Source organism: Callorhinchus milii, unplaced genomic scaffold (genome assembly GCF_018977255.1).
Source record: "Callorhinchus milii isolate IMCB2004 unplaced genomic scaffold, IMCB_Cmil_1.0 Scaffold758, whole genome shotgun sequence".
Classification (NCBI taxonomy): Eukaryota; Metazoa; Chordata; class Chondrichthyes; order Chimaeriformes; family Callorhinchidae; genus Callorhinchus; species Callorhinchus milii.
In genome coordinates, this window is record NW_024705499.1 from 14495 (window position 1) to 39072 (window position 24578).

The 24578-nt window shown below is 52.4% G+C and overlaps 5 protein-coding genes across 5 annotated transcripts; 2 read left to right on the forward strand and 3 right to left on the reverse strand.

The window, feature by feature from the left end:
- Positions 1-154: 154 nt before the first annotated feature.
- Positions 155-2836, reverse strand: LOC103172897 (charged multivesicular body protein 4b). The gene is made up of 6 exons (XM_007885591.2): positions 2668-2836; positions 2190-2339; positions 1574-1751; positions 1061-1175; positions 645-762; positions 155-427 (listed from the first exon to the last, which is right to left on the reverse strand). The coding sequence occupies exons 1-6, from the start codon at positions 2696-2698 to the stop codon at positions 369-371; spliced, it is 651 nt and encodes a 216-aa protein (XP_007883782.2). The 5' UTR covers positions 2699-2836; the 3' UTR covers positions 155-368.
- Positions 2837-3511: 675 nt separating this feature from the next.
- On the reverse strand, positions 3512-6873 carry LOC103172898 (testis-specific serine/threonine-protein kinase 4-like). Its single transcript, XM_042346422.1, has 5 exons — positions 6733-6873; positions 6166-6330; positions 5431-5543; positions 4803-5142; positions 3512-3760 (listed from the first exon to the last, which is right to left on the reverse strand). Exons 1-5 carry the CDS (start codon positions 6871-6873, stop codon positions 3512-3514), a joined length of 1008 nt encoding a protein of 335 aa, XP_042202356.1.
- Positions 6874-9381: 2508 nt separating this feature from the next.
- LOC103173837 lies at positions 9382-14698 on the forward strand. Its single transcript, XM_042346424.1, has 10 exons — positions 9382-9511; positions 10829-11073; positions 11566-11646; positions 12069-12161; positions 12557-12667; positions 13136-13241; positions 13417-13620; positions 13798-13868; positions 14229-14323; positions 14586-14698. Coding segments are annotated over exons 1-10 (1008 nt in total). The 5' UTR covers positions 9382-9510; the 3' UTR covers positions 14587-14698.
- Positions 14699-15855: 1157 nt separating this feature from the next.
- On the reverse strand, positions 15856-16826 carry LOC103174276 (GMP reductase 2; the record flags this gene model as incomplete). Its single annotated transcript, XM_007886718.2, is given in 2 exon segments — positions 15856-16290; positions 16667-16826. Coding segments are annotated over 2 exon segments (341 nt in total), but the record flags the coding sequence as incomplete, so codon positions are not given.
- A 3142-nt stretch (positions 16827-19968) lies between these two features.
- Positions 19969-24215, forward strand: LOC121848082 (GMP reductase 2; the record flags this gene model as incomplete). Its single annotated transcript, XM_042346427.1, is given in 7 exon segments — positions 19969-20210; positions 20963-21082; positions 21941-22024; positions 22807-22980; positions 23483-23564; positions 23912-24018; positions 24173-24215. Coding segments are annotated over 7 exon segments (697 nt in total), but the record flags the coding sequence as incomplete, so codon positions are not given.
- Positions 24216-24578: the final 363 nt, after the last annotated feature.

Genomic DNA, 24578 nt, shown 5'->3' on the forward strand with positions numbered 1-24578 from the left:
CCCACAAAAACACAGTCACTACACGTTACAGTGTGTCCTGTGAAGCGCTTTGAGACATCTCGACGACGCGACCAGGCGCCGGGTCAAACGCCTGACGTCTTCGACTCGGTCTCTCTCTCTCTCTGTTGCTCTGTAAACATTCAGACACAAGGAATATCTTCGGCACAGTTTATTAATCTCAAAAAAAAAAATAATTACTGATTAAAATTAAGGTTATACATTCCAGATATCCCCAGAGAGAGAGAAAGAGACAGGGAGAGAGACAGGGAGCGAGAGAAAGAGAGATGGATGGAGAGAGAGAGAGAGAGAGAGAGAGACGGAGGGAGAAAGAGAGAGAGAGAGAGAGCGAGAGAGACGGAAAGAGAGGTTTATGAAGCCCAATTCTCAAGTTCTTTCAACTCATCATCATCATCTTCAACTTTGTGTCCTGAAACAGAGAGAAATTACGTTACTCACACATCTCTGTGTGTGTGTCTCTTTCAGTCTCTCACAGACACACACACACACACAGTCACTTGCTCGCTCGCACACATAGACAAACAGACACGCACACAAGAGACATAAAGGCACACAGGCAAACAAACAGACACGCACAGACCGACAGATGCATTCACAGACACACGTTCAGACACACGCGCACAGACCTGGGACTGTTGGCAAAGCTTCTGGAGATAAATCCTCTACGTTTTCTTCTCCGACGTTCAGTAAATCTCTCTCCAAATCTTCCTGTTCCATCTCCTCTAACTCTGCCATCAAATCGTCCTGAGAGAGAAAGAGAGTGCGAGAGTGAGTATGAGAGAGAGAGAGAGAGAGAGAGACAGAAACGCACACAGACACCGAGATAGAGTGTCAGGCAGACAGATAGAGAGAGAGCCATGAGCGCAGAGAAGGGATGAGAATCAAAGAGATAAAGTATGTGAGTCAGAGGGCACGTGGGAGAGAGTGTGAGAATGCGCGTGAGACCGATCGACAGAGGTTGTGTCTGAGAAAGTGCGCGAAAGACAGAGAGAGTGTGAGAGAGAGAGAGAGAGAGACAGAGAGAGAGAGAGAGAGACATTACCTCATCCACATCATCGCCAAATCCGACTGGCCGGGAGATTGCGTCCGAGATTTCCTGAGCTAGATCTTGTTGCTCCGTGATGTCAGACATTAACTCATCCACTTTGTCAATGTCCCTGAGAGACAGAGAGAGTAGAGTGTGTGAGTGACTGAGAGGGAGACCGAGAGCGACTGAGAGAGAGTGAAAGTGTGAGAGAGAGAGAGAGAGAGAGAGAGAAAGAAAGACAGATAATCCCTCCAGAATAATACTAATAACAATGATTCCGCCACTCAACCACGATTTATTTGTGGGGGGGTCACTGTGCGCCATTGGCTGCCGCGTTTCATCCACAAAACACGCAGTCACTACACTTAACAGTGTATCCCGCGAAGCGCTTTGAAATGTCCGTAAGACGTGATAATGCTCTGAATCGAATGCAAGGATTATCATTATTATTATTGTTATTGATGGATAGAGACTTGGGGGAGTCAGGAGATGGTTTGAGGTGGGAGAGAGAGAGAGAGAGAGACTTACATGTTCTGATGAGCTGATTTCATCGCCTTCGCTGCCTCGGACATAGTTTTTAAGACTTCTGTGTTCGTTGTTGCATTCTCCAAAGCTTCTCTCTGGAACTCCAGTGTGGACAGAGTGCCGTCGATCTGCGATAATTGCTGTTCATATCTCTTTTTTCTCTTGAGGGCTTGCAAGGCAGCTGGGGGAGCGGGGTGGGGTGGGGGGGGGGTGGAGAGAGGAGATTAGTCTGTGTTTCAGTCTCTCTCTCTGTCATAGTCATAGTATTATACGGCACAGAAGGAGGCCATTTGACCCATCGTGAGCTTTTCCAAATCAACCCCACTCCCCCCGCTCTCTCTCTCTCTCTCCCTCCCCCCCCCTCATAGCCCTGCAAACTTGCCCTCCCCAAACAATTGTCTCCTTCTCTCTTCAGCTTTGTTATCGAATCGGCTTTCGTTACCCTTTCGGGCGGTGCATCCCAATAACACGCCGTGTGAAAAATACTCCGTGAAGCACTTTGAGACGTCTCGGAAGGCGCCACAAGGCGCTGCGTGAAAGGCAAGTATTATTATTATTATTGGTCATTATTATCTTCTCTCCCTCTCTCTCCTCACTTTCTCTCTCTCTCTCCCGTTACCTCTCTTATTTTTCGTTCCGTGTTTTCGCGCTGTTGCGATTTCCTGCTGAACCTTCTGCTCCAGAAATTCCTGTTTTTTCACCAAAATTCCCTCCGTCTCTGCCAGCTTCTGAATAGCATCTTGTGGAGTTGGGGCTTTTGTACCCTTTCCTGAGGAGAGAGAGTGTGTGAGAGACAGAGAGAGAGAGACTGAGAGAGTTAGAAACTGATGCAGAGAGCAAGAGGGAGAGTGAGCGAATGTGTGCGAGAGAGTGACACACACACAGACAGGGAGTGAGAGAGTGTGATAAACAACAACAAGATTACATTTGTATAGCGCCTTTCACGTCGGGAGGACGTCCCAAGGCGCTGGACAGTGTAAAGAAGAAGAGAGGAGGAGACAGAGAGAGTGAGAGAAGGAAATAGAGAGATTATTGATGATTAATTGATCCCCCAATAAGTAGACATGAAAGGGAAGAGTTAAGGAGAAAGACTTTACCTTTAAAGTTGAACAGTTTGCCCAGATTCATGGTGTGGGCTGTCCCCTGGGGGTGGGCGGGGGGGGGGGGGGGGGAGAGCTCAGGCTGTTTTTCAGGGTTAAAAAAGTTTTTTGGCCCTAAAATCTGTTCGATTTCCTCCTCGAAGTGCGATTTAAAGACCTTCTTCCGGGTTTGACCACACCCTCTGCTTCCCATTGGCCCGTGCAGGACCCTCCCCTCTCTCTCCTTGGCCAGCCACCCAGGCCACAGGCTACGCCCCAACCCAGAAGAGACCTGATCAGAAATAATCAATCAATAATCCATCAATCCTGATCGATAGCACAATTTATACATTAACAATAATTAATTGTATTTGACCCAGGGCCTTGTCGGGTCGGTGAGACATCTCAAAAGCTCCTCAGAGGATATACCGTAAAGTGAAGTAACTGTTATGTGGGCGAAACCATTTCTTAAGCTTGTAATAATAATAACAATCCTTGCATTTGATATAGCACTTTTTCACGTCTTCTCGACGTCTCAAAGCGCTTCGCAGAATAGACCGTAAAGTGAATTGACTGTATATCTGTGGGCGAAACGCGGCGGCCGATTGCGCACAGCGACGTCCCACGAACAGCCGTGGGACTGAAGCGACCAATTATTGTTTTGTTTGTTGAGGGATTATTATCAGGCGTGTGGAGTGAGGAAATTTGGAAACTTGCCCGAGGTTTCGAAGCGAGAGGGAGACATGCACAGAAGAGACGAGTTGTAGAGAGAGCTTTATTATGTACATCGTTGTGTATAGCTTTGAGCGAGAGACGGAGCGAGAGTTTCTCCTCCTGTCCGAACGAGAGACGCAGCGAGAGACTAGAAGCGAAATAACCCAGAGAAGGTGTGACGGGATTTCTTGGGGGCGGTCGGGATCTGTTGTGAGCTTTCTTTGCTCACTGTGGGAATGATTCCCTTCCTCCCAATGTGATACAGATAGAGAGAGTGTAACTGCCTCAGGTCCACGCTGGGCGGCCCAAAGGAATAAATCCCCACCCAGGGGTGTTCGAACACGTCAGGGATAGAGCAGCGCTTGGGGGCCAGGCTGAGGATCTTCGTGATCAGGTCCTGAGGAGAGAGAGAGAGTGAGAGAGAGGGAGACACACAGAGACACGGAGAGAGTGAGAGAAACACAGAGAGAGAGTGGGAGAGAGAGAGAGAGAGACGGAGACACGGAGAGAGTGAGAGAAACACAGAGAGAGAGAGGGGGAGAGAGAGAGAGAGACGGAGACACGGAGAGAGTGAGAGAAACACAGAGAGAGAGGGGGAGAGAGAGAGGGAGACACACAGAGACACGGAGAGAGTGAGAGAAACAGAGAGAGAGAGGGGGAGAGAGAGAGAGAGAGACACAGAGACACGGAGAGAGTGAGAGAAACAGAGAGAGAGAGGGGGAGAGAGAGAGAGAGACGGAGACACGGAGAGAGAGAAACAGAGAGAGAGAGGGAGAGAGAGAGAGAGAGAGACACGGAGAGAGTGAGAGAAACAGAGAGAGAGAGGGGGAGAGAGGGAAGGACAGAGAGCGTAGTGTGAGAGGAAGAGAGACGAGAGAGAGAGTGTGATGATGTCACTGACGTCGCTGTGTGATGATGTCACCGATGTCACTGCGAGATGATGTCGCCGCGGGCGATGATGTCACTGCGAGACGATGTCGCCGCGGGTGATGACGTCACAGTGCGATGACGTCGCCGCGGGTGATGATGTCGCCGTGTGTGATGTCGCCGCGTGTGATGTCACAGTGTGATGATGTCGCCGCGGGTGATGTCACAGTGTGTGATGATGTCGCCGCGGGTGATGTCACAGTGTGATGATGTCGCCGTGTGTGATGTCACAGTGTGATGATGTCGCCGCGGGTGATGATGTCGCCGCGTGTGATGTCACAGTGTGTGATGATGTCGCCGCGGGTGATGTCACAGTGTGATGATGTCGCCGTGTGTGATGTCACAGTGTGATGATGTCGCCGTGTGTGATGTCGCCGTGTGTGATGTCACAGTGTGTGATGATGGCGCCGCGGGTGATGATGTCGCCGCGTGTGATGTCACAGTGTGTGATGATGTCGCTTTATGTGATGATGGAGAGAAGGAGAGAGAGAGAGAGAGAGAGAGAGACCCACCTTACACGCCAAGGAGATCCCGCGATGACGACTAGTGAAGATGGGGCCTTTGATCATTTGCCTGAGGAGGCGCCTGAGGTTGGAGTCGTCGAAGGGGAGTTTGCCGGTCACCATGGTGAAGAGGATGACCCCCATGCTCCAGATGTCAGACAGGAAGGGGTTATAGGGGGACCCCTGGAGGACCTCGGGGGGCACGTAGGCATAGCTACCGCAGAAGGTCTCGCTCAGAGGAACGCTGGCCATCCAGCCCGGCTCGGGGACCCCCATCTTGCAGAAGCCAAAGTCCGAGATCTTTATGTTATTGTTGCGATCCAAGAGCAGGTTCTCGAGTTTCAGGTCCCTGAGGGGTGGGGAGAGAGGGGGGAATGGGGTGCGGGGGGGGGGGGGGAGAGAGAGGGGGAGGCAAAAAAGAGGGGAGGGGGAATTGGAGAGGGGCAGGGAGTTTGGGGGAAAAGGAGGGGCGGACGGAGAGAGAAGGGAATTGGAGGGTACGAGGGAAAGGAGGAGAGGGGGAGGGAGAGAAATTAATTGTTTTTCACAAGTGATTGTGTAAGTGAGTGTGTCGGGTGTGAGTACGTATCTCTCTCTCTCTCTCTCTCTCTCTCTCTCACGGACTCCTCTCACTCACCTGTGCACCACACCTCTGCTATGAATGTAAGCCATCCCCTGACATAACTGCTCAAACCACTTGCCCGCCAGATTCTCCTCACAGGCTCCGTTCATTCGAATTCTCTCCATTACCTGTTTAAAAAAAAACGCGGGTGAGATCCTTAGCTTTACACATGGAGTCCTGTAGCTCAGGGGTTAGACCCCTCCCCTCACACCCCACAGCCCCTGTAGCTCAGGGGTTAGACCCCCCCCTCACACCCCACAGCCCCTGTAGCTCAGGGGTTAGACCCCCCCCCTCCGCACCCCACAGCCCCTGTAGCTCAGGGGTTAGACCCCTCCCCTCGCAAGCCAGAGGACCCGGGTTCGATTCCCGGGAGGGACAGGACAGGGCTAAACCTTAGGCAGGTTTCGTTACTCCCCACCCGCGCGCACACACTCTCACACACGCACGCCTCTTTTACCAGCAGTAACTGGGAACCCGCTTGTTAGTCGCTGGTTGGATCGCTTTCCGGGCACAATAATCTCTCCAAATCTCTCTGGCAAAGAGCCGGCACAGACTCGATGGGCCGAATAGCCTCCTTCTGTGCCGTAACCTATGAATCTATGAACCTCGGTGTCAGGGGCTGGATTGAGATGTGAGAGGGAGTTGGAGAGAGACTCGGGGGGGGGGGGGGGGGGAGTCAGAGGATGGAGTGAGGTGGTATAAATGGGCCGAATGGCCTCCTTCTGTGCTGTAAAAGATTCACTGGCTCACCTCCCCGCCCGGAGCCAATTCTAAAATGATGTACACCCTGTTTGTCGTCTCGATGGACTGATAAAAGCTGATCAGGTTGGTGTGTTGCAGAGTTTTCCAGATCTGGATCTCTCTGGGTAAGAATTTGTTCAGAAATTCAGTCTCAGCTTTCTCCTTGAGGAGGACCTGTAAATTTGATCGAAAACAGGGATTGTGTGAATTATCGATGGTCCTGTTATCACCTACAATTCAAAGGTTAATGCTTCAACCCACGCGATTATTATACCGTTAGCTGTAGCTCAGGGGTTAGACCAGAAGACCGGGTTCGATTCCCGGGTGGGACAGGACAGGTCGAAACCTGAGGCAAGTTTCCTTACTGCACAGTCACACACACATGCACAGACGCACACGCCTCTGTTTTACAGCCGTCAGTCGATTGGGGGAATCACTTTCCGGGGGTAATAATTTCTTCAAATAATAATAATTCGGTCACTCAACCCACGAGTGTTTGTGGGGACAGTCGCCGGGCGCGATCGGCTGCCACGTTTCACCCACAAAACAGAGAGGGAGAGAGAGAGAGAGAGACACCTTAACAGCCACTTTGGTTTTCCATTTCTTGAAGTAAGCCTCCCACACAATCGCGTACGCTCCCTTGCCCAGGTATCGCCCGAGCTGGTAGCCATGTTTTTCCAGGATGGTCGACACCACTTTGGCTTGTGTGCTGGCCATCGCCGGTCAACCTCTGGGGACAAGGAACAAGAGGAGAGAAGGGGTGAGAGAGAGAGACAGAGGAAGACGAGAGAGAGAGACGGAGAGATGGAGATAGAGAGACGGAGAGAGAGAGAGAGGGGGAGAGAAAGAAATAAATGGCGCCTTATCGCATCGTCGAGACAGACAGAGACCCAAAAAGAGAGACAGATAATAATAATCCTTGCGTTTGACCCGACGCCTTGTCACGTCGTCGAGAAGTCTCAAAGCGCTTCACTGGACACACTGTAAAGTGTAGTGACTGTGTGTTTTGTGGGGCAAAGGAGGTTGGAGAGAGTTGGTTGGAGGGTTTGGAAGAGAATGTTTGTCAGAGATTCGGAGAAGGTTTGTTTGAGAAGTTTGAGGCTGGGGAAGAGGTGGAGGATTGGGGGAATTGGATGAGGTTGGGAGAAGACTGCTCGATAAACAGAGGCGTGTGGGGGGAGAGAGAGCAGGGGAGTGGGATTCATTTGGCGAGGGAGTGACGAGAGAGAGAGAGAGAGAGAGTGAGTGAGGACAAGAAATAATTACTTACAACACGTCGCCCATTTTTTCGTTTACCTGCTTTCACATCTCCAATGGAGGCTCTCTCTTTGTGCGTTTGAGTGTGTGTCTGTCACACTCACTTGTTCGCCGAGCCACCCCGAACTCCGTCGCGAAGGGAGGAAGGTGAAAGAGCAGACGGGGGAGGGAGAGAGTGAGAAACAAAAGTTTTCACGATGGCGGCTTGTAGCTTACATTGGGGATCGGGGGGGTGGGTTGGGGGGTTTGCGTAGGTTCTATCTTGATTGCAAAGTTCCTCCTAAACAATGTCGCGAAGAAAGGAAGGTGAAAGAGCAGATGGGGAGGGAGAGAGGGGGAAACAAAACTATCCCAGGGAAAAAAAGTTTTCAAAATGGCCGACAGTGTCAACAGGAAATGGCAGCTTGTAGTTAAGATGGGGTGGGGGGGGGCTGGGGGGAGTTACGTGGGTTGTACCTTGATTGCAAAGTTGCTCCGAACTACGTCGCAAAGAGAGGAAGGTGAAAGAGCGGACGGGGGGAGAGAGAGAGAGAGAGAGAGAGAGAGGGAGAAAACTGTCTCAGAAAAGAAAGGTTTTCAAAATGGCCGACAGCAACAACGGGAAATGGCGGCTCGTGGCCAGGAGGAGGGGGTGGAAGTCGCGTCTTGTCGTCTCATGTGTCTTCGAGGAGAGTTAGGGACTGATTTGCGATGGGGCCGACACACGCCCAACCCCCACCCCCAGGCCTCAACCCCTCCCCCCCCACCCCCACCCGCCTGCCCCATCGATGGCCTAAATTTGCTCTCATTTTATTGTGACGTCACAGAGATTTGTGGGTTACAGGGCAGTGGGTCATCCTGCGAGTGAGGGAGGGAGGGAGGGAGGGAGGAGGAGAGGGAGGTGCGAAGAGCCTCCCTCTCTCCCTCTCTTTTCTTTGCCTCTCTCCTCTTTCTCTCATTCACGCGCTCTCTCCTTCCTTCTCTTTCACTCTCTCTCGTTTGCTCCCTCTCTCTCTCTTTCCTTCACTCGCTGTCCTCTCTCTCTCTCTCTCTCTCTCATATCCACACTCTCTCTCTCCACCCTTTGCTCTCTCGTCCCCTCTCTCCTTTGCTCTCACTCTCTCCCAGGCTCCATCCTTCTCTCATTCACTCTCTAGTTCCTTCTCTCGTTCACCCTCTCCCTTCCTCCTCTGCTCTCCCTCTCCTCCACTCACTTATTCCCCGTTTCTCCCTCTCCATCTATCCTTCGCTCTCCCTCTATCCCTCATTCTCCCTCTCCCGCCTGTGTCCCCGGCAGTGAGTAGGAACCCGCTTGTCAGTCGATTGGGGGATCACTTTCCGGGGGTAATAATCCCTTCAAAACAATAATAATAATAATAATAATTTGGTCACTCAACTCAGGACTGTTTGTGGGGCCGTCGCTGGATGCAATCGGCTGCCGGGTTTGGCCCCTGAAACACACAGTCACTACACTTGACAGCGTGCCCCGTGTACTGCTTTGGGCCGTCTCAACTCAGCGATTAAAACCAATCGCCGTTGTTCAAAACGCTGACGTTAATTATTAGATGAAGTACGTCATTGATCATCATTTCGCGGTTCGGATGATTAGTGTTTGATTTATCAAATTAATTGTTAAATTAAATCCTTATTAAATCTGTACTATTTTTATTGAATTTATTATTTTTATTCCTTTCCATAACATCAGTTGATGTGGGTTATTTTTTTTAAACCGTTTTTCTTTGATTGCTTCTTTACTGTCTTCTTTATTGTATGTGTTATTGTTCTTTATTATTATTATTATTATTATCATTGATTCTCACACTGTGTCTGTCTGTCTGAGGGGCTAATGGGCCGCAGTGGCCACTAGTCTCCGGGTGGCGCTGTGCTCCTTACGGAGCTGGAGGTCCTCTCGTCCCTCGTGCCCTCTTGCCCCTTCCGGCCACTTGCTCCTCGTCAGGTCGGGAGGACTCCTCCTCGATGGGCGGCTCTTGCTCGGCCCGTCGACCCTCGTCGGCGTCGTCATGGCCGCCCGTCGAAGGCGCCGGAAGGCCCGGAGCGCCGCTTAAATCGGCGTCCGCGGCTCCCCTCGGCCGCCTCTCCTTCCCCCCGCCGCCCCCGAGTGAGCGTCGGCGTGCGCGCAGCGCCTCCCCGCGCCCCCACCCCCCCGGGTCGTTTCCGCGGCTTCTTAACGGCTCGGGGCGGGAAAGGTGGGGAAAGGCCTCGGGAGCCCAAAATGGCGCCCTCCCCGAAAAGTAGCCCAATTGGGCGGGGGAGTAGCCCGAGCGGGTTGGGGAGTAGCCCCAAAGTAGCCCCCAAACGCGCTCTCTCTCTCTCTCTCTCTCTCGACCACGAGTTTTTTTTAGTTATATATTATATTATATTACATATATTTTAAAAAAAGGATTTTAAATTGTGGTTTCAATTCGGTTTCTTTCGAACCCCTCCAAAAAAAAAGGTCTTTAGAGAGAGAGAGAGAGAGAGGGGGAGAGAGGGAGGGAGGGAGGGAGATAAGGAGTGAGAGAGAGAGATAAGGAGTGAGAGAGAGAGGGAGATGGAGGGAGGAGTGAGAGAGAGAGGGAGAGGGAGATAAGGAGTGAGAGAGAGAGATGGAGGGAGGGAGGAGTGAGAGAGAGAAGGAGATGGAGGGAGGGAGGAGTGAGCGAGAGAGGGAGATAAGGAGTGAGAGAGAGAGATGGAGGGAGGGAGGGAGGAGTGAGAGAGATAAGGAGTGAGAGACAGAGATAAGGAGTGAGAGAGAGAAGGAGATGGAGGGAGGGAGGAGTGAGAGAGAGGGAGATAAGGAGTGAGAGAGAGAGGGAGATGGAGGGAGGGAGTGAGAGAGAGAAGGAGTGAGAGAGAGAAGGAGTGAGGGAGGGAGGGAGGTGTCTGGGGGGGGGGGGGGGGGGGGGGCGTCTCTGTCTCTCACTCACTCTCTGTCTCTCTCTGTCACTCATTTCTCTCACTCTATTGCTTTCTCTGACGCGCTCTCTGTCTCCGTCACTGTTCTCACACACTCCCTCCATCTCTCTCTCTGTCTCTCACTCACTCTCTCTGTCACTCATTTTCTCTCACTATTGCTTTCTCCGACACTCTTCTCTATCTCTGTCACTGTTCTCACACACTCCCTCCATCTCTCTCTGTCTCTCACTCACTGTCACTCTCTGTCTGTCTCTCTCTCTCTCTCTCTCACTCATTTTCTCTCCTCTCACTCTATTGCTTTCTCTGACACACTCTCTATCTCTGTCACAGTTCTCACACACTCTCTCCATCTCTCTCTCTCTGTCTCTCAGTCACTCTCTGTCTCTCTCTGTCACTCTCTCTGTCACTCATTTTCTCTCTCTCTCTCTCTCTCTCTATTGCTTTCCCTATCACTCTCTCTATCTCTGTCACCGGTCTCACACTCTCTCCATCTCTCTCTCTCTCTCTCTCTCCGCAGTGCTGACTGAAGAGGAGAGGCTGGAGCCTGGAATCTTGCCCCTGTGTCTGACGGCCCGAGCTGTGGGCTCTGTGCTGGGAGTGGGAGAGAGGGAGAGGGAGAGGGAGGGGGAGAGAGAAAGGGAGAAGGGCTCGAGGATAGATTACTTGCGAGTGATTGAGTTTGTGGAGAAGGTGACAGAGGGTATCCCAGACCTTCTCTTCCCTCAACACCGAGCGCGGCTTCTAGTGGGCATCAAAGTCAAGGTAATGTCCTCTGTCTCTCTCTTTCTCTCCATCTTTCTGTCTCTCTCTCTCTCTCTGCCTTACGCTCTCTCTCTCACACATTCACTATCCCTCTAACTCACTCTTGTATAGTGTGTGTGTGTGAGTCTCTCTCTCTCACACTTTGTCTCTCTTCCTCTCACGCTCACTCTATCCCTCTGTCTCCTCTTCACTCTCTGTCTCTCGCGCTCATTCTATCCTTCACGGTCTCTCTCTCTCTCTCTCTCTCTCCCACACACTCTCTCAGCCTCTGTGTGAGTCTGTCACTCTCTCGCATTCTCACTCTCTGTCGCTCACTGTCTCTCTCTCTCTCTCTCTCTCTCTCTCTCACTCACACTCTCTCTGTCTCTCACTCTGACGTTCTCTCACACTCTGTCTCACAGTCTCTCTCTTGCGCTCTCACACGTTCTCTGTCCCTCTCTGTCTCACACTCACTTTCTCTATTCCTCTCTCACACACTCTCTTTCTCCACAGTTAATCCTTGACTTGTTAGTTGAAGGAAGGTCGATGACAACAATCATCTCCCAACTTGATCGTCACTTTCCTCCCAACCTGGTGAGCACAGGAGACCCTGTAGCTCAGGGGTCAGACCCCTCCCCTCACACCCTACAGCCCCTGTAGCTCAGGGGTTAGACCCCTCCCCTCACACCCCACAGCCCCTGTAGCTCAGGGGTTAGACCCTGACCTCACACCCCACAGCCCCTGTAGCTCAGGGGTCAGACCCCTCCCCTCACAAGCCAGAGGACCCGGGTTCAATTCCCTTAGGCAAGTTTCCTTACTCCACACGCTGTTGACTGTGGGGCCGTCGCTGGGCGCAATTGGTTCTCACGCAAAACACATAGTCACTACGCTTTACCGTGTGTCCTGTGAAGCGCTCCGAGACGTCTCGACGACGCGATGAGGCGCCGGGTCAAATGTAAGGATTATTATAATTATTCTAATCTCGCTGTCTCTCTCTCTCTCTCTCTCTCGCTCAGGATGAACAGTTTGTGGATAAGGTTAATCTTTGTTTCCGTCAACTTATTCTCCGCCTCTTGAAAGATCAGCAGTTCAGGAAACACTTCTTACAGGTAATGTCACTCTCTCTTCCCTCACACACACTCTCTTTCTCTCTCTCACTCTCTCACTCACTCACTCACTCTCAGCTTGTCCCTCCCTCGCGTACTCTCTCACTCCCCTCTCCGTCACTCAGTCAGTCTCGCTCTCTCTCTCTCACTCACTCAGACTCTCACTCGCTCACACATTCACACACTCACGTACTCTTGCTCACTCTCTACCTCGCACCCTCACTTGACTCACACACATACTCTCTCTCTCGCACTCTCATTCACTCACTCATGCACACGGTCTCTCTGACACACAGTCTCTCTCACACACACACACAGTCTCTCACCCGCACACAGTCTCGCGCGCGCACGCACACGGACACAGGGAATGATCAGTGTGTTGTCTGTGTGTGTTACAGAAGCAGATACATGAGGAATATGGAGCAGAATTCCTGACAGCGTTACGCAAACTGTACTGGGAATTTTTGCACCGACTGAAACAGGCCGTGTCTGACTCACAGTTACAGCAGGTACGTGGGTCTGTGTGTGTGTGTGTGTGTGTCTCTCCCTCTCTTTGTGTCTCACTATGTGTGTCTGTCTTTCAGTATCTCTCGCACTCTCTCAGTCTCTCTCACTCTCAGTCTCTCTCTGTCTCTTTCACACTCTCTGTCTCTGTCTCTCGCACTTTCTCAGTCTCTCTCACACTCTCTCTCTCTCTCACACTCGCTGTCTCTCTCACACTCTCTGCCTCTCGCACACTCTCTCAGTCTCTCTCTGTCTCTCACACTTTCTCAGTCTCTCTCTCTCACTCTCTCTGTCTCTCTCTCTCACTCTCTGTCTCTCTCACACTCTCTCTCTCAATCAGTCTCTCTCACGCTCTCTCACACTCTCTCTCTCTCTCTCTGTCTCTCTCACACTCTCTCAGTCTCTCTCACGCTCACTCAGTCTCTCTCACACTCTCTCAGTCTCTCACACTCTCTCTCTCGATCTCCCCCCAGTTTCTGGTAGCTGCTCAGACAAGAACACAGAACAGTGACTTGTCAGACCAAAATCTTTTACAACAGTATCTGAGATTGTTGAAGTCTGACAGTGAACAGCAAGAGGGTGAGTGTGTGTTTCTCCGTCTCTCAGTCTTACTCTCTCTATGTGTCTCTTTCTCTCTCACTGCATCTCTCTTCGTCAATTCGTCTTTCTCTCAGTCTCTCTCTCTCTGTCTCTCTCTTTCAGTCCCTCTCTCAGTCTCTCCCTCCCTCTCTCATGTTCTCTCCCTCTCTCCCAGATCTCCCGCCGTATTCCCCCCCCCGCTTGCGGAGTCTGGTTCCCGTACTACACAGACAGCCGCCTTCGTCCTCGAGGGACGCCTTCCGGAAAGTGGCGCGGAGGCCGGGACTCCGGCCTCGCTCCCCCCGACAGCGTGTGGGCGATCAGTCTCCCAGCGACCCCAACAGAGAGACGGAGAGACCAGGAGGCAGCAGGGAAAGAGGTCTGTGTGTGTGTGTGTGTGTGTATCTCTCTGTGTATGTGTGTCTCTCTCTCTCTGTGTCTCTCGCTCACACTCCCTCTGTTTATGTGTGTGTGTCTCTGGGTGTGTCTCTCTCATTCTCTCTTATTCCCTGTCTCTCATTCTCTCTCACACTCACTCTCTCTCTCTCTCTCTCAGGCAGTCCTGAATTAGTCTCAGACTCTGAAGATGAGCGTGAGAGGCCCACCGTGAGCACCAACGACAGACCAGTGAGTCGCACAGGATGCTAATTACAATAATAATTGTAAACCTTGCATTTGAAACAGATTCAGTGAGTGCGTGAGAGAGGCCGAGAGTGAGAGAGAGACCGAGAGAGAGCGAGAAAGACTGAGGGAGAGGGAGAGAGAGAGAGAGAGAGAGAGAGTGAGAGAGACTGAGAGAGAGTGAGAGAGAAAAATAATAATCTTTGCAGTTGATAATTGTTGCAAAGGTTTCGTCCTGTCCTGTCTCGCCCGGGAATCGAACCCAGGTTCTCTCGCTTGCAGACGACGCGCTCTCTCTCTCTCTCTCTCTCTGTCTCTCTCACTCTGTCTCACACTCTCTCTCTCTCTCTGTGTGTGTCTCTCTAGGGAACGAGTGATCTCTATCTCAAGACAAAATACAACACATATATTCCGACACTGAAACAATACAGAACCTCTTCGAGAAGGAAATCTTGTGTCTGGTAAGAGAGTCAAATCATAGGTGTGTGTGTGTATGTGTGTGTGTGTCTCTGTGTGCGTGTGTGTGTCTCTCTTTCTATCTGTCTGCGTCCGCGCTCTCGCCCGCAAAACACACAGTCACTACACTTCACAGCGTGTCCCGTGAAGCGCTTTGAGACGTCTCACCGACGTGATGATAAGGCTCCGGGTCAAACCCCGGGGATTGTTACTGTTATTATTAATTCTCTGTCTCTCTCTCTCTCTCTCTCTCCCTCTGTCTCTCAGAGTTGGTGGAAATCCTTCACAAGGGGGAGTGGAGTCTTGAGTTAAGATTTTATTCTTTTTGTTTGTTTCGTAAATAATGTTAAATTTCGACCCAATAAATCTGCTGAACTTGACGTCGTGCACCTCCCCGCCCGGGCCCGACCGGCTGCCGGGTTTGGCCCCCGAAACACTTGCCGGCGTGTCCCGCGGAGCGCTTTGAGACGTCTCGAGGACGCGGTCGGGCGCCGGGTCACACCCCGGGGGATCGTTGTTGTTATATTCCTCCCCCCCGCATCGTATACGTGCTGGTGATCGCTCTCTCTCTCTCTCTCTCCCCCCATTAACCCCATTTCCTTGCGCTCTATCTCTCTCTCTCTCACACACTCTCTGTCTGTCTTACTTTCTCACACACTCTGTCTGTCTCTCTCTGTCTCTCACTATCTGTCTGTCTCTCTCTCTCTGTCTCTCACACACTCTCTCCCTGTCTCTCTCTCACTATCTGTTTCTCTCTCACTGTCTGTCTCTCTCTCACTGTCTGTCTCTCTCTCTCTCACTCTCTCTGTCTCTCTCTCACTATCTCTCTCTCTCTGTCTCGCTCACACTCTTATCACTCTGTCCTCTAACCCCATTCCCCTGCTTTCTCTCTCTCTCTCTCTCTCCTTCCTTTCCCCCCCCCCATCGTGTCCGTGCCTTTGCTCCGTTAAACAGACAACACACATACACATTTTGGGACTGATCTTAAAGTGCCAGTTTTATACTTAAGAAGCTGGAATGCTTGAAATAAATCGGAATTAAGAGATTATATGGAAGCGGCAAAGCTTCGAGAGACACCTGTCTGGGGTCGGGGGTGCGGGGCGGGAAGTGAGTGTGCGAGAGAGTGAGTGAGTGTATGAGGGCGCGTGTGAATGTGTAGGTGAGTGAGTACACGTGAGTGGTGAGTGGGTGTGAGACATCTCTCTGGGGGGTAAGTGAGTGAAAGGCACTGTAAATTCCCTCTCACTCTGTCTGTCTCTCTCTCTCTCACTGTGTCTCTCTCACTCGCGTGTGCGTGGGTCTGTCTCTCATTCTGTGTGTGTCCCTCTCTCTCGCTCTGTCCGCGTGTCCCTCTTGTCTGTCTCTCTCTCACTGTGTGTGTCTCACTCTTTCTGCGTCTCTCTCTCACTCTTTCTCTGTGTCTCCCTCTCATTCTGTGTGTGTCTCGCTGTCTCTCTCTCACTCTCTCCCTCTCTCACTCTGTGTCTCACCGTGTGGGTGTGGGTGTCTCTCTCACTCCGTTGGTGTGTCTCTCTCTCACTCTGTGCGTCTCTCTCTATCTGTCTCTCTCTCTCTGTGTGCGCGAGACCGTGTGTGTGTCTCTTTCTCTCTCCCAAGGCAGTGTGTGTGAGTGCGTCAGAGTGTGTGGGACTTTGTGTGTGTGTGTGTGTGTGTAAGATGTTTCGGGGCGGAAGGGGGGGTGAGCGAAAGGCTCTGTAAGCCGGGCAGCGAGAGACACAGAAAGAGAGAGAGAGCGAGAGAGGGAGAGAAGGAGCGAGAGGGGGACAGGGTTCAGGTGAAGACAGTGTTGAGCTGCTGACTGACACGAATGAAGGTTGTTCTGCGACTGAGTTCCTTGAGCTTTGCGGCCCCCACATAGGTACAGGTGGACCTGACGCCCCCCAGAATATCACGCACCGTCCCCTCCAGGTCCCCTTTGTACTCCACCTCCACCGTCTTCCCCTCCGAGGCCCTGCGAGAGAGAGAGAGGGAGTGTGAGAGAGAGGGGGGAGACAAGAAAGCAAGGGAGACAGAGCGAGAGAGAGGGAGTGAGGGAGACACAGATAGAGAGAGAGACAAACACAGAGACACAGACGACTTTCTCTCACACACTCCCTCTCTCACACACTCTCTCCCTCTCTCACACTCTCTCTCACGCACTTCCTCTCTCTTACACACTCTCACATTCCCTCTCTCACACACACCCTTCACACAGCCCCTCTCTCTTACACACTCACTCTCTCACACACACCCTTCACACTCCCTCTCACACACTCTCTCACACACTCCCTCTCTCTCTCACACTCTCTCACACACTCCCTCTCTCTCACACACTCCCTCTCTCTCACCTGTAGTCAGACACCCCTCCTGTGTGTTTCCTCATCGCTGTCTCTGAGCTCATCCCGTAAAACAGTTTAAATTTCTTCCCATTTTTCTCGATGATTTCACCCCCGCACTGAGTGTGTCCAGCCAGCATTCCCCCCAGCATCACAAAGTCAGCCCCCGCCCCTATACACAGGGAGAGAGGGAGTGTGAGCGCGGGAGAGAGAGAGAAAAACAGCCCCCGCCCCTACACACAGGGAGAGAGGGAGTGTGAGAGAGCGCGGGAGAGAGAGAGACAGAGAAAAACAGCCCCCGCTCCTACACACAGGGAGAGAGGGAGTGTGAGAGAGCGAGAGAGAGAAAAACAGCCCCCGCTCCCACACACAGGGAGAGAGGGAGTGTGAGAGAGCGCGGGAGAGAGAGAGAGAGAAAAACAGCCCCCGCTCCCACACACAGGGAGAGAGGGAGTGTGAGAGAGCGCGGGAGAGAGAGAGAGAGAAAAACAGCCCCCGCTCCCACACACAGGGAGAGAGGGAGTGTGAGAGAGCGCGGGAGAGAGAGAGAGAAAAACACCCCGCTCCTACACACAGGGAGAGAGGGAGTGTGAGAGAGCGCGGAGAGAGAGAGGGAGAGAAAAACAGCCCCGCTCCACACACAGGAGAGAGGGAGTGTGAGAGAGCGCGGAGAGAGAGAGGAGAGAGAAAAACAGCCCCCGCTCCTACACACAGGGAGAGAGGGAGTGTGAGAGAGCGCGGGAGAGAGAGAGGGAGAGAGAAAAACAGCCCCCGCTCCCACACACAGGGAGAGAGGGAGTGTGAGAGAGCGCGGGAGAGAGAGAGGAGAGAGAAAAACAGCCCCCGCTCCCACACACAGGGAGAGAGGGAGTGTGAGAGAGCGCGGGAGAGAGAGAGAGAGAAAAACAGCCCCCGCACGTGAGAGGTGCTGTAAGTGGCGAAGCGTTGTGAGACGTCCGTGTACGTGCGTGTTAAGAGTGTGTGAGGCGTCTGTGTGTGTGTGTGTGTGTGTGTGTGAGACACCTCTGTGTGTGTGTGTGAAACGTCTCCATGGTGTGTGAGTGATGTCTGTGTGTGTGAGTACGTGTGAGACGTCTCTCTCTATGTGTGACGTCTGTGTGTGTGTGACAAGAGCCTGTGTGTGTGTGTGTGTGAGTGACGGAGCCTGTGTGTGTGTGTGTGTGTGAGTGACGGAGCCTGTGTGTGTGTGTGTGAGTGACGGAGCCTGTGTGTGTGTGTGTGATGGAGTCTGTGTGTGTGTGTGTGACAGAGCCTGTGTGTGTGTGTCTGTCTGTGTGTGCCTGTGTGTGTGAGTGACAGAGCCTGTGTGTATGTGATGGAGTCTGTGTGTGTCTGTGTCTGTGTGTGTGAGTGACAGAGCCTGTGTGTGTGTGATGGAGTCTGTGTGTGTGTGTGACAGAGCCTGTGTGTATGTGATGGAGTCTGTGTGTGTCTGTGTGTGTGTGTGTAAGTGACAGAGCCTGTGTGTGTGTGATGGAGTCTGTGTGTGTCTGTGTGTGTGTGTGTGTGTGACAGAGCCTGTGTGTGTGTGATGGAGTCTGTGTGTGTCTGTGTGTGTGTGTGAGTGACAGAGCCTGTGTGTGTGTGATGGAGTCTGTGTGTGTGATGGAGTCTGTGTGTGTCTGTATGTGTCTGTGTGTGCGCTGCGACACAAACATATCGTCACATCAGATAATATTATAATGACATTATTACAAACATAATTAATAACAACAATAACTACAACCCCCCCCCCGGGGGGTGCGACCCGGCGCCCGATCCCGTCCTCGAGACGTCTCAAAGCGCTTCGCGGGCCACGCCGTCGAGTGTAGTGACTGTGTGTGTGTGTGTTTCGGGCGACGTCCCCACAAACAGCCGCGGAGTCGAAGCCACCGAATCATTATTACTATTGTCATTATTATTGCTATTATTGTTGTTTTTGGCCCCAAAAAAAGATCTCACCTTTACTTTGATCAACATTTTGTCCTTTTTTTTTCCTTCTGGTTTTTTTTTCTGACCCTCTCTCTCTCTCTCTCTCTCCTTTTTCTCCTCTTCTTTCTCTCTCTCTCTCTCTCTCTCACCTCTATCCCTTTCTCTTCTCTCCCTCTTTCTCTGTCCTTTTCTCTCTCTCTCTTTTCTCTCTCTCTCCTTCTACCTCTCTCTCTCCTTCTCTCTCTGTCTCTCTCCTTCTATCCCTCTCTCAGCTTCTCCTTCTATCCTTTTTTTCTCTCTCTCTCTCTCTCCTTCTCTCTCTCCAAAAAAAATCTCTCCTTTCCCCGCACTTCGCCACCAAAGCTTTCCACTTCCGGGTCGCTGCCCCCCCTGGCCGGAAGTGCCTGCCGCAGCGCCTTCTGGGGGGAAAATGATGCGCTCACCCACGTGACGCTCCCAGCCGTGTGACCCACGTGACGCGCTCAGCCCGAGGGGGGGGACCCACGTGACTCCCCTCCGCTACGGGCGTCACGTGGCTCGGCCCCTCGCCAACCGCCGCCCAGGGATCCGCCCACGTGACTCCCCCGCCCCCACCACCCAGGGGACCCGCCCAACCACGTGACGCAGCGGGGGGAAGCCACGTGACCAGGGTGGGGCGGGGCTAGAGCGGGGTAGGGGGCGGGGCTGACACGTCACCGAGAGAGAATCAAAGCGCTTCACAGGATACACTGTGCAGTGTAGTGACTGTGTGCTCCGCCCTGGGCTGTCCGGCTTCAGGAAGAGAGAGAGAGAACGAGACAGAGAGAGAGAGAGAGAGAGAAAACGAGACAGAGAGAGGGAGAGAAAGAGCGAGACAGAGAGAGAGAGAACGAGACAGAGAGAGAGAGAGCGAGACAGAGAGAGAGAACGAGACAGAGAGAGAGAGAACGAGACAGAGAGAGAGAAAACGAGACAGAGAGAGGGAGAGAGAGAACGAGACAGAGAGAGGGAGAGAGAGAACGAGACAGAGAGGGAGAGAGAGAACGAGACAGAGAGAGGGAGAGAGAGAGAACGAGACAGAGAGAGGGAGAGAGATAGAACGAGACAGAGAGAGGGAGAGAGAGAACGAGACAGAGAGAGAGAGAGAACGAGACAGAGAGAGAGAAACGAGACAGAGAGAGGGAGAGAGAGAACGAGACAGAGAGAGGGAGAGAGAGAAAGAGACAGAGAGAGAGAGAGAGAGAGAACGAGACAGAGGGAGAGAGAGAACGAGACAGAGAGAGGGAGAGAGAGAGAACGAGACAGAGAGAGAGAGAGATAGAACGAGACAGAGAGAGGGAGAGAGAGAACGAGACTGCGAGAACAAGACAGAGAGAGAGAGAAGAGACAGAGAGAGTGAACGAGAGAAAGTGGGAGGGGGAGAGAGAGAGAGAGAGCGTGAAAGAGAGACTGAGGAAGGAATTTGCGAGTCACGCTATTGACAGAGAGAGAGAGAGAGAGAAAGAGAGGAATCCCGTGGCCTCTGTGTCGGTGAAAGGGTTAAGTCCGTCCCCTCGCGATGCCTCGAATCGACAATGACATCAAACTGGATTTCAAGGATGTTCTGCTCCGACCGAAGAGAAGCACATTGAAAAGCAGGAGCGAGGTACAGAACGAGAGAGAGAGAGAGAGAGAGGGAGAGAGAGAGAGACTGACAGAGAGAGAGAGAGACGGGAGAGAAACTGAGAGAGAGAGAGGGAGTGAGAGACTGACAGAGAGAGAGAGAGAGAGACGGGAGAGAGAGAGAGGGAGTGAGAGACAGAGAGAGAGAGAGAGGAGAGAGAGGGAGTGAGAGACTGACAGAGAGAGAGAGAGACGGGAGAGAGGGAGAGGGAGTGAGAGACACAGAGAGAGAGAGAGGGAGTGAGAGACAGAGAGAGAGAGACTGAGAGAGAGAGAGATGGAGAGAGAGAGAGAGAGGAGAGACTAAGATAGAGAGAGAGACGGAGAGAGAGAGACTAAGAAAGACGGAGAGAGAGAGAGAGAGAGAGACGGAAAGGGAGAGACTGAGATAGAGATGGAGAGAAAGAGACAGGGAACAAGAGAGAGAGACAGAGAGAGAAACTGTCTCTCTCTCCCTGTCTCTCTCCATCTCTCCCCGTCTCTCTCTCTCTCTCCATCTCACCCCGTCTCTCTCTCTCTCACACTCTCTCTCTCTCTCTCCATCTCTCCCCGTCTCTCTCTCTCTCTCTCACACTCACTCTCCGTCTCTCTCACACTCTCTCTGTCTCTCCATCTCTCCCCGTCTCTCTGTCTCTCTCCATCTCTCCCCGCGTCTCTCTCTCACACTCTCTCCCTCTCTCACACACACTCTCCGTCTCTCTCTCTCACACTCTCTCTCTCTCTCTCTCGTTCCAGGTCGACCTGAAGAGATCGTTCACTTTCCGCAACTCAAAGCAAAGCTACGTTGGGATTCCCATCATCGCGGCCAACATGGACACCGTGGGCACGTTCGAGGTGGCCAAGACTCTCAGCAAGGTCGGCCCCTCTCTCCCTCTCTCCCTCTCCGTCTCTCACACTCTCTCCATCTCGCTCTCAGTCGCTCACACTCTCTCCATCTCTCCCCGTGTGTGTCTCGCACTCTCTCAGTCGCTCACACGCTCTCCATCGCTCTCTCTCTCTCTCCGCGTCTCTCGCACTCTCTCCCATCTCTCTCTGTCGCTCACGCTCTCTCCATCTCTCTCTCTCTCTCTCTGCGTCTCTCACACTCTCTCAGTTGCTCACTCTCTCCATCTCTCACACACTCTCTCCATCTCTCACACTCTCTCCCATCTCCCTCTCAGTCGCTCACACTCTCTCCATCTCTCCCCGTGTGTCTCTCGCACTCTCTGTCGCTCACACGCTCTCCATCGCTCTCTCTCTCCGCGTCTCTCGCACTCTCTCCCATCTCTCTCTGTCGCTCACGCTCTCTCCATCTCTCTCTCTCTCTCTCTCTCTGCGTCTCTCACACTCTCTCAGTTGCTCACTCTCTCTATCTCTCACACACTCTCTCCATCTCTCTCTCAGTCGCTCACACTCTCTCCATCTCTCTCTGTGTGTCTCACACGCTCTCTGTCGCTCACTCTCTCTCCATCTCTCTCTCCCTGTCTCTCACACACTCTCCATCGCTCTCTTGTGTCTCTCTCACTCTCTCCATCTCTCTCTCCGTCTCTCACACTCTCAGTCGCTCGCACTCTCTCCATCGCTCTGTGTCTCGCACTCTCTCCCTCTCCCTCTCGCGGTCGCTCGTATTCTCTCCATCTCTCTGTGTCTCTCACACTCTCAGTCGCTCACACTCTCTCTCTCTCTCACACTCTCTCTCTCTCTCTCACACTCTCTCTCTCTCTCTCCCCCCAGTTCTGCCTATTCACTGCGATACACAAACATTACAGTTTAGCCGAATGGAAGGAATTCGCTTCAAGCAATCCGGACTGTCTGGAGGTGAGCAGAGAGGAGTGTGTGCAGCCTCACACACTGACACACTCATACACACACACTCACACTGACACACACACAGACACACTCATACACACACACTCACACACACACACTGACACACAGACACACTCATACACACAGACACTCACACACAGACACACTCACATACACACTCACATACACACTCACACACACACAGACACACTCATACACACACACTCACATACACTCACACACAGACACACTCATACACACAGACACTCACACACACACACACTCATACACACACACACACTCACACACACACAGACACACTCATACACACACACTCACATACACTCACACACAGACACACTCATACACACAGACACTCACACACAGACACACTCATACACACACACACACTCATACACACACACACACTCACACTGACACACAGACACACTCATACACACACACTCACACACACACACTCACACACACACACACTCACACACACACACACACTCACATACACACTTACACACACACAGACACACTCATACACACACACTCACATCCACTCACACACAGACACACTCATACACACAGACACTCACACACACACACAGACACACTCATACACAGACACACACACTCACACAGACACTCACAGACACACTCATACAGACACTCACACACACAGCCACGCGGACACTCACGCGGACGCTCGCACACAGACTCACAAACACAGGCGCTCACACACGCGCACTTGCACACTTTCTTCTCTCTCTCTCGCCTGCCAGAACATCGCGGCCAGCTCGGGCACCGGACAGAGCGACCTGGAGAAGCTCACGGAAATTCTGGAAGAGATCCCCGGCGTTCAGTACATCTGCCTGGACGTGGCCAACGGATATTCCGAACATTTCGTGGAGTTCGTCAAAAACGTCAGGAAAAAATTCCCCTCCCACACAATCATGGTGAGATTTACTGTGTGTGTAACCCTGACCTGGGAGTGTAGTGACTGTGTGTTACTGTGTCTGTAACCCTGACCTGGGAGTGTAGTGACTGTGTGTTACTGTGTCTCTAACCCTGACCTGGAGTGTGGACGGGCGCACAGTGTAGAGGGAGCGTTTTAGTGTGTGTAACCCTGACCCGGGGATGTAGTGACTGTGCGTTACTGTGTGTGTAACCCTGACCTGGGGGTGTAGTGACTGTGTGTTACTGTGTCTCTAACCCTGACCTGGGAGTGTAGTGACTGTGTGTTACTGTGTGTGTAACCCTGACCCGGGGTGTAGAGGGAGCGTTACTGTGTGTGTAACCCTGACCTGGGGTGTAGTGACTGTGTGTTACTGTGTGTGTAACCCTGACCTGGGAGTGTAGTGACTGTGTGTTACTGTGTGTGTAACCCTGACCCGGGAGTGCGGACGGACGCGCAGTGTAGAGGGAGCGTCACTGTGTGTGTAACCCTCCTGTCTCTAGGCTGGGAACATTGTCACAGGAGAAATGGTTGAGGAGCTGATTCTGTCCGGCGCAGACATCATAAAGGTCGGAATCGGACCAGGTGAGATACCAGTAATTAATAACGATCCCCGGCGCCCGATCGCGTCGCCGAGACGTCTCAAAGCGCTTCGCGGGACACGCCGCCGAGTGTCGTGGCTGCGTGTTTTGGGGGTGAAACGCAGAAGCCGAATTATTATGAGTAGTGGTATTATTATTTTGAAGGGATTATTCCCCCCGGAAAGCGATCCCCCAATCGCCTGACGAGCGACTGACTGCCGGGGACACCGGCGCACGAGCGCGCGCGTGTCTGTCTGTCTGTGTGTCTGTGTGTGTGTAGGAAGGAAACTTGCCCAAGTCTAGCCCGGGACTGGATGAATTATTAATTATGATTATTATTATGATCTCCAGGGTCTGTCTGTACGACTCGCAATAAAACAGGAGTGGGATACCCTCAGCTCAGCGCTGTCATCGAGTGCTCAGATGCAGCCCATGGATTGAACGGACATATTATATCAGTGAGTGTGAGAGAGAGAGAGACTGAGAGACACTGAAAGAGAGACTCTTAAGTGTACGTGTGTGAAAATGTGTGTCTGTGTGTGTCTGTCTGTCTGTGTGTGTGTGAGTGTCTGTGAGAGAGACATTTATTTAGTGTTTCTCTCCCTATTACAGGACGGAGGTTGCACGTGTCCTGGAGATGTCTCTAAAGCTTTCGGTCAGTCTCTCTCTCTCTCTCTAACACACTCACTCCCTCTCTCTCTTGCTCACACTCCCTCTCTCCCTGTGTGTGGGAGCGGGGGCTGTTTTTCTCTCTCTCTCTCTCTCCCGCGCTCTCACACTCCCTCTCTCCGTGTGTAGGGGCGGGGGCTGTTTTTCTCTCTCTCTCTCCCGCGCTCTCTCACACTCCCTCTCTCCCTGTGTGTGGGAGCGGGGGCTGTTTTTCTCTCTCTCTCTCTCTCTCTCTCCCGCGTTCTCTCACACTCCCTCTCTCCCTGTGTGTGGGAGCGGGGGCTGTTTTTCTCTCTCTCTCTCTCTCTCTCCCGCGCGCTCTCACACTCCCTTCTCCCTGTGTGTGGGA